At 37.7% G+C, this 12,786-nt stretch overlaps 1 protein-coding gene across 1 annotated transcript in view; it reads left to right on the forward strand.

The window, feature by feature from the left end:
- dachs (unconventional myosin-IXb-like dachs) overlaps positions 1–10,998 on the forward strand; it is a 64,169-nt gene extending 53,171 nt beyond the window's left edge. The window contains exons 10-17 of the mRNA XM_011500977.1: positions 845–1,122; positions 2,621–2,810; positions 3,191–3,362; positions 4,758–4,969; positions 6,506–6,768; positions 7,476–7,820; positions 10,588–10,687; positions 10,774–10,998. Coding sequence (XP_011499279.1) covers positions 845–1,122; positions 2,621–2,810; positions 3,191–3,362; positions 4,758–4,969; positions 6,506–6,768; positions 7,476–7,820; positions 10,588–10,687; positions 10,774–10,931 — 1,718 coding nt within the window. The 3' untranslated portion in view covers positions 10,932–10,998. The remainder of the gene's footprint in view (positions 1–844; positions 1,123–2,620; positions 2,811–3,190; positions 3,363–4,757; positions 4,970–6,505; positions 6,769–7,475; positions 7,821–10,587; positions 10,688–10,773) is intronic.
- The last annotated feature ends 1,788 nt before the right edge of the window (positions 10,999–12,786 follow it).

The following is a 12,786-nucleotide window of genomic DNA, read 5'->3' on the forward strand; positions in this document are numbered from 1 at the left end:
TCCCCCCATATCCCTCTCTCTCTCTCTCTCTCTCTCTCTCTCTCTCTCGTCCTTCTTTACTCTCTTTAATGTGCCTTTGCGAGAGAACGCGACGGTGTATTTGTGCATTTACAAATTTTCATTTAATCGAGGATTACTCGGTCATTTTATACATCCTTTTCAGACCTTGAATACAATAATTTGAGACACCAGACTTTAAACGAGTACCGTCTCTTAATTATTGCTCGCAAATATAAAAAAAAAAGGCTTATTAAATTATTCAGTGGTCTTTAGAGGCTTGATTAAAAATGTACTTTAGAAATTTTTTTTTTTTTTGTTATTTATGAAGGAGAACGGAAAATAATCGGACCGCATCGAACGCCTCTGGAATCATTAGACGGCTTAATTATACGTGAGACGATAGTGAAAATACGCGACATAAAGGCTGATTACAATATTTACCGGCCATGAGCAATTTAATCCTCTTATTCGTGGCGAAAGTTGAGAAAGCCCTAGATAAATCTAATCAAGCTTTTAATTACGATTTCGCAATTTTTTAAAATCTGCCCAGACCTAAGGGCGACAAAGTATTTCATTTTCCCTTTAATTCCATTTCTCTTCTTCCTACTTCTTCCTCCTTCTTCCTCCCTCGCTCCCCTCATAAAGCATGCCGCCGTCGCGCTCCACTCGCACTTTCCACCACTAAGCCGCGCGACTAAGTGGCAAAGCAGGCGCAATCGCAGGGGCTTATCGCCATTAATCGCTAACGACAAACGGGGCCATTGTGCCGATGGCTTAACGCAAAGTCGGCCCTCAATGCCCAACGGGCCCCCGGTTTCTTTTGCTAATACCGGCCGATGTTTAGGCGGCACCGGCTCGCGCAGCATGACTGCGCTCAATAATGCTGTGAGGCATGCGACCGACGGCTTCATCGGCATACTCGACATGTTTGGCTTCGAGGACCCGAAGCCCAGCCAGCTCGAGCACCTCTGCATCAATCTCTGCGCCGAGACGATGCAGCACTTTTACAACACCCACATATTCAAGAGCTCGATCGAGAGTTGCAGGGACGAGGGTATCAGGTGCGACGTCGAGGTCGATTACGTGGATAATGTGCCCTGCATCGACCTCATCTCCTCGCTGGTGAGACGACAGTTTTTACACAATGCCTCGAAGATTTTCCCTCATCCTCGTTTCCTTCCATTGCCTCCCCTTTATTCCCCGTCCATTAACCATTATCCAGCTGCAGCGACGACGACGGCGACAACGACAATGAGGATGACGATTCGCGCGCCAGCGTGTCGCTTCAATTTTATTCCGTCAGTCCTTGCTCAACGCACCCGAACAAAGTATCGCGCGTGTGATAATCCTTCAACGTTTCTAATAACGAACCAATTACATTTTTGCCATTCGATCAATCTGGCCCAGTCAGAATTTACATTTGCATTTAAGCTCTTTTCTTCAGTTTTTGCCTCCGTTGCTTCTTTCGCACCTGATCGCTTAAGCTCCACACATATCTAATCTTCGACCCTTTAATAATTAACTCAACAGTCAACAAACGTGTGCGGTATTTATTCGTTAATTGAGCGTAAATGTTTTACAATCGATAAGGTTGCAAGTACGGGAACACTTAGACTTTTAGAAATTTTCTATGACCTTTGAAAATTACCGTAATACGAAAGCACGGAAGTTACAGAGTTTTCTCTCATTTTTTAATTAATAACATAGTTAGATCACTGGGCACAGCTTTTAGCAAAGAAGTCGTAGAAAATTCCAAGTTTCACATCGTATTTCTGTTGAAAATATTTTTTACCATAATACTTTCTTTAAGCTTTAAGTATATTATCGTTTTAAATATGTACACACACGCGCGCACGCACACGCACGCACACGTACGCACACGCACGCACGCACACGCGCACGCACACACACACACACGCACACACACACGCGCACGCACACGCACACGCACACACACACACACACACACACACACATATAAACAATTTTAAAAAGTCCTTTTATATGGGATTAAATTTCATTCAATGGAAATCTGAATTAATAGAAAATTCCTTAATTGTAAATAGATTAATTCGTTCGTGTGAAATAACGTCTTTTATAGCTTTCCGCGAAAATAATTTTCTTCTTACGAATAAAGTGGTAGCTATTGGATATTATTTTGTAAACTGAACATGAAAATTTCCAATTACGGGCTTTTTAGGTCAATATTAGACTGTAATGTGATAAAACGCGCCATTTATAATTAATTAATGTAAATAATTATTTAAATCTTATATTCGTCGTCTCGGATGAATAAAAGAAAGTGTCACACAGCCTGTTCGATAAAATTTTCCATCCGAAGAATTAAGCGGACGAATAGGGCATAAGGGAGTTTTCATAAGGAGGAAAGACTCGTTGATCGTTGACATTTCCATTAATGAAAAATTGTGCCCATGGGACATCCGGAGTAATAATAAAAGAAAAGGAAAATTTAATATCCATTTACGCCCGAATCCACGGACCAACATTTAAGCTAAAACTTTCAAGCTCGCGATCTTACAGCGATCATTAACATTTTTTTTTTTTTTTAATCGTACCTACTCCTTTTTAAAAGTCAACATTATTTCATCGATGATTTCAGCGGACGGGTCTGCTCAGTATGCTGGATGTCGAGTGCTCGATCAGAGGCACCGCCGAGAGCTACGTCTCCAAGGTTAAAGTTCAACATAAACAAAATCCTCGGCTGTTCGAGCCGAGAACCGTCGACTGCCGTTCCTTTGGTATTCAGCATTTTGCCGGTCGAGTTACATACGACGCCTCGGACTTTCTCGGTGAGTGTTGGGAGCGAAGCACATGGTTGATCGTTATATATATAACCTCGACCGCCATCTACTATTATCGAACATTGAAAATCTTTTCGGAGCCTTTATTTATTGTAATTTTGTGCTGTTCCTACATTATTTGGCTTAGACTTTTGCAAATAAATTACACAAAGAACTTTTTATCACGGACAATTTCCATTCAATCTTGTATGAATTGTACGTCACTGTCGCTTGTCGTCTATGACAAAGTTCGAAATACATTAAAAAAAGTAATTCCCCATCTGTAATTCCGTAATATTATTGTTAATAAGACTCGTGAAGCAGAGAATAATGATTATCCGACGAGACGACTCACAAAATAATATGGAATATGTTTTAAAAATGTTCAGACACGAATAAGGATGTCGTCCCGGACGATTTGGTCGCTGTTTTTTATAAACATACGTGCAATTTTGGATTTGCGACTCATCTATTTGGGAGCGAGCTTAAAGCTCTTTATGCGAGTGATACCGTACCGAGAGGCGTTAGTTTTCGCATTTCGCCAACCTCGCACACCGATCTGTAAGTAATGCTAACTTTTAATTTGTAAATGTCGTTATGAAAAAAAGTGAAGATTTTTTAAAGCACGATCAGTGACACTTGATTGGCCTTTCAACGAAATAATTTTAGTTAATATAAATAATAGTAGTGAATGCCAATGTATAATATCATCGCTTGTCGCACTTAATGTCGTAATAAATAACATGAAACATTAGATATAAAGTTTATTTTTTTACTTTATGCAATACTTGAGCCTTATCGATTTAAAATAGTGATATTATCCGTTCAATAACATCTATTTATGATTTTTTCTAAGGTAAGAGGCATTAGAGTTTTATTAAGATTTAAAATACTTCCAGTTTGTATTCTATAAATTCGTCTAAAGTCTGTAAAAATGAGAGAGAGTGCGCGTGTGAGTGGGTGTGTGTGTGTGTGTGTGTATGTGCATGAAAAAGTTTACAAAAGTAAATAAACAAAACTAATCCAACAAAACTAATACAAAACTAATCTCTATCGAGATATGATAATATAATACAACAAAACTAATACAAAACTAATCTCTATCGAGATATGATAATTGATAAGTAAATAATAGCATCTGCAAATATATAATAGAAATTATTGTGATATTCAGCCGGTAAGTAATTTGTATTTTATTGGATGCTTTTGCAATAATCGAAGATATATTATTTGCCCAAGTATAAGCGTGACGTGTTTAGAATTAGAATTTTTCAATTCCACTCCAATATACTTGCGTGTGGTGGTATTTCTTTTGTAATTTGGATTCTTCGTAAAGTTTTCATTAAAAAAAAAAAAAAAAAAAAAAAAAAAAAAAAAAAAAAATTCGTACTCATGATATCATCAAATAAATATTATTTCGACTTTTACAATTAGTCACAAAAGCTAATGGACATTTTGTTAATTTTCTATACTTGTTTAATTTGTTTTAAGGCAACCAGAAAAATACTTACCTGCTCGAATTAAATAATAAATATGTCCCTGTAATATATTTATTTAATGTATATATTTATTAGCAACATCGACAACGAATACCAAAGACACTGTCGCTAGCTATAAAAAATATATTAACATTTAACAATATTACAGGCCAATAATTCACGAAAACATACACCTTTCTACTAATAGTTTTATTATAAAAGAAAAAAGAAAAAAAAAATCACGACAATCTTTTTTTTACGGCTTTCAATGAATAATTAACTATTTTCTATGCAGATATTAAGCGCGCGCGTGTATGTGTGTGTGTGTGAGGCTATATATTCGAGGCCATGGGCATAATATTTTTTGTTTTCGTTTGAAAGAATTTTATATCGATTCGTCTTGTAAATTTGTAAATATGGAGTAACGCGGGGTCTGAAAAAATCGCGCGCACGTGAAATAATCGGCGCATTATTACAGGCTAAACGGCGACGAGCCAATTTCCACCTTAACTCAAGATTTCCACACGCGACTCGACAACTTATTAAGGACTTTGGTGCACGCGAGGCCGCATTTCGTCAGGTGCGTGAGAAGCAATGCGTCCGAGACACTTTTGCAGTTCGATCGTAACGTCGCTATGCGCCAAATACGATCCCTCCAAGTTTTGGAAACTGTCAATCTCATGGCTGGAGGTAAGACTAACCAATGCAATACTGTACTTACATTTCTCTCTCTCACTTTTTTTTTTTTTAAACGAAATTATCACGTAGTACATGACTTATGCGTTAAATGCTTTAAAAGCGTGTAAGCCAAGCAGCTTATGTCTTCATTATCAATTAAGCCGAATTACCGAATAAAGGACGGGGGAATGGGAGAATTAAAATTCGAGAGTAGAGTCACTCACTTTCATTTGGATTTAAATTGAACTTGCAGAATGGAAAAAATTAATGGAGAGAGAAGGAAAATAAAATATGTAATGTAGTTTGCAAGCTAATGATAAATGAAAACGATATGTACAACAGGATAAGTGACCAATTCCAACAACCGGTTTTTTTCAATAAACTTTGAAATTACACTCTAATTTGATGTAAAAAGTAGTGGTTAGCATACAAAATTAACTTGACTATAAATGGAAAGAAAATTCCCTTCCTAAAATCCTCGCAGAGTTGTATGTGTTTTGAGAAAGATTTTGCAATGGGGCTTACAGATCACGAAAATATAAGGTTATTAGTGTAACGATACTTGCATCCTTAATGTTGCAGATCCATGCATTCCTCTACTCATTTTGCATGACAGATCAAGTATTTGTTAAATCTTTAACGACATTTTAGTCAATTAATTCAAAAAACTTGTGATAAATGTGGAGGTGATCGCGTGCTGCAATTTAGTTTACTCCTTAAAATTGACTGTGCCGCGTGATTACAACGATTATCATATTTCGCACGAACGCTCCCACCCAGTCGTCGATTAAATTCAAAGGACTCAATTAGAAATTTATTACGTACAACACCGCCTTACACGCGGTACACTGACTTACACTCGGTTCGACTTTTTCCCACCCCTTTCCCAACTACCTAGTCCCATCTAAAACAACAAAACAACAAAACAAAACGCGCTCTCCTCCTCCTCCTCACCCTAATTCACGCAGCTTCCTCATACGACAATAGCAATCTTCTTAAGCACAAAACAACAAAACAAAACGCGCACTCCTCCTCCTTCTCCTCCTCCTCCTCCCCCTCCTCCTCCTCCTCCTCACCCTAATTCACGCAGCTTCCTCATACGACAACAGCAATCTTCTTAAGCACAAAACAACAAAACAAAACGCGCTCTCCTCCTCCTCCTCCTCGTCCTCCCCCCCCTCCTCCTCCTCCTCCTCGTCCTCCCCCCCCTCCTCCTCCTCCTCCTCGTCCTCCCCCCCCTCCTCCTCCTCCTCCTCGTCCTCCCCCCCCTCCTCCTCCTCCTCCTCCTCCTCCTCCTCCTCCTCCTCCTCACCCTAATTCACGCAGCTTCCTCATACGACAACAGCAACCTTCTTAAGCACTACAATTATTAATGCGATGGCCAATGCGACCACGAAATAGCCCTTCCACAATGATGAGCTCCAGTCGTCCGGATCCCCTCTCGGCATCTATTTCGATCACGAGCTTCGGAGGCTGCGGATGCGCCTCCCACTACACAGCCCCAACAACCGGCCCCGTCGCTCACCTCTTATACCCTTGCATTCGCAGGTTATCCGCACAGGATGCGCTTCAAGGCGTTCAACGCCCGCTACCGGCTCATCGCACCGTTCAAGCAGCTGCGCCGCAGCGAGGAGCAGGCCATCGAGGACACGCGACTCATCCTCCAGAATGCCCAGCAGGTCAAGAGCAACTTCAACGCGAGCACTAGCTGGGCCCTCGGGAAGCGGCACATATTCCTCAGCGAGGGTATCAGGCAGCAGCTCGAGCACCTGCGCTCGGAGATACGCAGAAGGGCTGCGACGGATATCCAGGTACGTCACCGATCCGACACCTCGGATTTTTCTACATCCGTCGCTCATTAAACTCCTTAATACAGCCATTAAATATACATCGGCTATTCCTTACGATATGAGATTTGCAAGGTTCGTGCGCGACAAAGACGTATTGAATCGTGTTCGTTTGAACTGAATGCTCAAAGGACGACGAGCGAGGCGGCGTGTGCGAGCTTTATCGGGGATTCTCCGACGCCAAGTTGCAAGCACCGTGGCTTGTTGCAAGCTCGATGATCATTTTTCAAGAAGAGCAAGTGCGATAATATATCTGTCGTGTATGCGTGGAATCAACGATTCGACGATCGACCGAAGGATCAATAATGCTTGGCAGTCGTCATTATTATCAATCGTTATTAAATAATCATTATTATTATATCGGCTAACTTCCTTAGGCTCGACTTTATTTGTGCTTTGTATGTCGCCAATCGATCGTGCTTATCGCGAGTTACGAGCGTTAAGAAGAAAATTTGGAAAAACCGTCGGATCGGTTAAGAAAGCAACGAACGCGAGAAAAGTCGAGAGGAGCTCGTCGTTATTGGAGCATTAAATCGCGCGTCCCCTTGCAACTCGTGTTGCGCTTTGTGCGTGCGTGGGTGCGCGCGCGCGCGCGCGTTTGTGGGTACGGAGCAGATGACCAGATGGATTGACGGGGGCAACGTTGCTTGGATACTCAATTTTTTTTGCAGGCGAGCTGGCGTGGATGGCGCATTCGTCGAAGATGGACGCTGCGCCGCTCGAAGATGGGGATGGCAAGTGTCCTCGGTCAGAAGCACGCACAGCCGTCGGCTGGGACTATACTGGGGACCGGAGCTGGATCGGGAGGTGGGATCGGTCCCGGGGCCGGGACCGGGGCCGGGCTCGGAGTTGGAGTCGGAGTCGGCGTCGCGACCACTGGAACGCTTCAACGTGGCCTCGTCGGGGTGAGGCCGCGACCACAACCGATCGCCGGTACCCCACCACCCGACCCCTCCGAAAAGTGCGCCGACCCCAAGATGATACAGCAGACTTGCACCCTCTTCGGCCTCGATCTCGTGAGTGACTTTGCCCTTGCTTTGTTTGACCGGCAATTCTGCCTCGGGAGCTTTTGTTAGGTCTCTTGCGCGATGAAGCACGCTTCTGCCGGCTTTATGCGAATCTCGCCGATAAAATCCTTTATTTCCGTTCTTTCGTAAATTGGAATCTCCTTGCCGAGGGATCTGCCAGATTGGATTGTCGCTGCGATTATCGAGAGCGTCCAATGTCAAGTTGCTTTTACTTTCGTTATCAATGCGTCATCAATGCCTATGCCTTACCGACGATAAAAACTTACAATATTTGGATAGAACGAGGTCGCCTCGGCAGATTACGTCTCGGCCGAGAGGATAATTTGGAAAATGTTTGGAAAATATAAGCCATTGTGATTATAACCCTTGAAAATCGACTGATTTCAAATATTTTCTTCACGTTCGTCTTAGTCGGCGAATCGCTTTAATAGCAGCGCCGTGTGTCTACGGTATTATTCTTGATACGCGATCTCACATAATTTTCACGAAGTATATCTTATCTTTCATCGTAGCTCGAGTTTAAATGCAACGAGTGATAATACATTTGTATTAAAGTGTAAGAAGACCTAAATTATAGATCGAACTCTATATAATCATACGTTTTCCATTACTTTGTTTTAACATAGTCGTACAATCGACAGGGTGAGACGGGGCTATAATGACTGTAATAATTCAAATTTTCATTTTTTCGCTAGTATACGTGCATGTAGTGATAAGACCTAAGTAATTGTACATTATTTATGGAGGATTTCATCTGAGATATTTGAATGGAGAATGCACACTCCATCCCTACCTATCTGTCACACCCTATCGTCATTCGTTTCTATCCACTTACACTATTCACTTACTTACACTAATTCTCTGTATGCATCTGCGGTATTTCTGCAAATGCAAGCAAAATGTACACGCATACATAGAATGGTGTACCTATGAATCTCGAGGGTAAAATTATCCCTTTACCGTCACTTGTCTCGAGAATGAGAGTCACAATGCAATGTAGCGCCATCAGTTAATCGATCAATATGCATTTCTCCGCTATCCTCGGCATAATCGCATTCGTCTACAAATTTCATTGCCCGTCCTTGTGCATCTAGGCTGCTGAATTCATGAACATGAACCGCTGTTGTGAACAAAGTTGCGACACAAAAAAAAAAAAAAAAAGTTTGTATAATTTGGGGAATAACGTGTTCGCGAGTAGCACTATTTGTATGTAAATTGAATATTCTTTCGAAAAAATCTCTAAGCTCCTAAACAATCCCTATTCTTGATTATGATTTTCAAAAGGATTTTTAAATAATTTCACAAGCATGTGAAGCAAACAAGACAAAACAAAACAAAAAAAAAAAATAAAAAAAAAAAAAAGAAGATATAAAAAATAAAATCCCGGCGAAATTTTATAAATTCAAGCATACAGAGTTTACAAAGAGTCTATAAAGTTTATAAAGCGTAAAGGACTCCCGAAGTCGTAAAATCGAACGTAAAAAACGCACAATCAGTTCTTTTTCCCCACAGAAGTTTATGAGATCATTAAAAAAAAATTTTTCCTAATTTTTCAATCCAACAATTGTCTCATTCGACAATGGCAAAGCAGATGGAATTTATCATGGGACAATTTATTTAATTTAGATGCAATTAAATTGTCGAAATTTCGGGCAAATCGTAACATAACGGAAACTACTCAAATTAAGAACACATTTTAAGAAAAGATTTTCTATAACGGGAAGATTAGATAATAAATAGTAAAATATAGTAAATGCACTTGGGTATTAGAAATAAATTTTCAAACGTTTACACGTAATGTTAATACTCCATCAAAGATGTTTGTTACAGTTAACTTCATCAACTCCTTTTCAACTATGTCGTGTCCATTCGACCGCATAAGCGATAAAACTTTTCATAAAATTTCTCCTCCATTCAATTTCTATTAAATATTATTTATATATGAAAATTACATTTGAATGATAAGTTACACTTACTCAACAGTTCAATGTATTTAGCATTTTTACTGATTTTAGCGGTAAGCATTGAAAGTGGATGGATTTTTCCACACGTAGTTTGCTCATTAATTTCTATACATAATTTTCCATCTATTTATAAACTTGTGAATAATAATTGGAAAATAAAATAATTCAAACGACTTATGGAAATGTAGTTTTATTACGGTTGCATTTCTTCGCTTGTCAACTTAAAATAAAATTCGTGTAAAAATCTTATCAATAATGAAGACATTGATTAAATTTTTTTTTTGAATGGTTTAGCAACTAACTTTCTTTAGATTTCATTTATTTATTTATTTATTTATTTTTTATTAACAACTTCATTATTACTAATAGTTTGGAATTGCATTGGAATTTTGAATTTGAATTTTAAATTATTACATATGAATAGCTATTGGCATTATCGTCGTACATTCATACGCTCTTCTTTCATAGAAATCGTTATAAATAAACTTAATATCAAATGCGATGATAACTTAATTATGTGTAGAATTTCGGAACATATTAATGCCGAGATTAAACGACAACATATGCACATTAGACGTATTTAGAAATAAAAATGTCAATGTGTCTTGCGTATTATGGACTGTGCATATTTGAAATATGGCTTGCGAGCGATTTAATTAGAATTCAATGTTTTTTCGCCAGGCGAGCCGAGGAGTCAGTCGCTGGGGGAAACTCTATGATAAATCGAATGATAAATCGTAACACGTTAAATGAAAAATTTGATTGTCTAATATGTAATTTGATATTCGAAGGAACGACCGCCGCCAGTTCCGCCAAGCAGATCCTACACTGTGACTGGTAACACTAAGCTCGGATATCCGCAGACGAGGGTTATGAAAACGCCATTTCCCGGTAAATTGATACCCTATAAATTGATAAAATATTTGCATGTCCAATTGGCGTGATAATCCAAGGTAACCCGTTACATTGTCCAACAGAAGAGGGCGAAGGCGAAGTCGTATTGCTGAAGGGTGAAACTGTCCTCGTGATTGGTGCATCGCAGAGACGCGGACATTTGCTCGTCGAGCACAACAATACAACTCTTCACGTGCCTTATCAATTTATGGAATTGAAGCCTTGTAACATTAACGTCTGATTTCCGTCCATTATTTAATTTATCTATTAAACTTCTCTCTGCTCTTTGCTCTTCTTCTTTCGTTCTTTCATTCCTTATATCTTGCATTTTTTTGTTTTTTTTTGTTGTTTTTTTTTTCTTTTTTCTTTTCTTTTTTGTTTTTTTTTTTATCTTGTTTTTTTCCCTTGTTTTTTTCTTCTTGTTTTTATAATTTTTCGTTCTTTCATTCCGCGAGCCGAATGGAACGGAAATTTAGTTTCTTATTTTGCTAAAGCTTTTTCTTTGCTTTGGAAAAATACTGACATTAGAGCGCTCAGTATTATGAAAAATACATACAGAAAATACAATTTTTTGTACTTACACATAGTTATTATCTAAAAAGAAAAAAAAAATTAATATTATATATGCTCGAACGATTGTAAATGCAATTTTCTTGTGAAAATTAAATTCACTAAAGTATGATTTTTATTTAAACTAGGATATTTATTAAAGCTGTTTATTATCATATCATTAAGGTACGGTAAAAAAAAAATTTAGTTTAAATACAGATCTTTTATACAACTTTAATGCTTACTTTTGTAGTAAGTGAATGTTTTAAATTATTTTAAATTGAAAGATGAAACAAAAAGAATTTAATGTATCTAATGCCGATCCTTTAAGAGGAAAAGAATTCATTCTTTTTTATTAAAAATTATTCTCATCGTAATAAAAAACAATGTTTGTTTCGTAATAATTAAAAGTTTTTAATAATGATATTGTTTATAAATGCTTGTACGAAGGTAATTCATTCAAATCGTAATGCGATTTATTTTTCATATATGACATCAAATCCACGTCTTTTTTTTTTCTTTCGTTTTATTATTTGTCACAATTTGCTATTATTTGTTATACGTGAGAAATATTTCAGTTTATTATTAGTATTTCGAGCTCGCAGATTGACACACTCTATTACCAAAGAATGAAATTAATTTTGGTAGTATATAATCTGATTTTTTTATTCGAGCGATTGATTTTAATACGATGAAAAGTGTGTTTGCGTTTTAAGACTTGATTAATGAAAATGACTATAGTGGATTGATCGTTTCCTATCTGTCAATAATGACGTCATTCACGATAAAATAAGTGTTAAGAAAACTTTTTTTTTTACCAGTGTATGTATCACTGCCGATGATTGCCATACGATTATAAGATTGCAAAGTTAGATTCAATAAGAATTACCTACAAAGTATAAATTATATGTAAGAGAAAAGCCTTCGAAAAAATAAATATACCTATTATCCTGTCTTCCATTTAGATTTAGATTGTCGAGAGAATAAAAAGGAAAATGCGAATCTCGAGGATCGTTAATTCCGATAAGGGAAATGAGCTTAAACTTGCGAAATATAGTTTTTATTTCAACTATTCATTGTATAGGTTCTCATTAATTATATTGTTTTATATAAATAAATATATATATATATATATATATATATATATATATATATAATGAGTAGTAACTCTTCCGTATCGACGTATATTAAAAAAGCATACATGTATTTCAGAATTGCTGATCTTTAAAACATGAACTCTCCTTGAATAATTATTACGAGAAATTAACGAAACGATATGGAAGTCGCGATATAAATAGCAGATCTTAATGTTAAGGGATTTACCCGAGATTTTGTCCCAATGGTATGATGATGCATCAGTATTCTCACAAACGTTTATCATTGAATTCTTAGTGCCAATTTATTAAAGAAAACAAAAGGGCCAATTCGAGGCGCAAAATGAAAAATATTTACATCATTATATAATCCTTTCCATTATGTATCTTATTCTAGTTGCAGTTATTATAAATGGTTGTTCATTATTTTTAAGAATTTGTTTCATTAAAATA

This window comes from Ceratosolen solmsi, unplaced genomic scaffold, assembly GCF_000503995.2.
Source record: "Ceratosolen solmsi marchali unplaced genomic scaffold, CerSol_1.0 scaffold27, whole genome shotgun sequence".
Classification (NCBI taxonomy): Eukaryota; Metazoa; Arthropoda; class Insecta; order Hymenoptera; family Agaonidae; genus Ceratosolen; species Ceratosolen solmsi.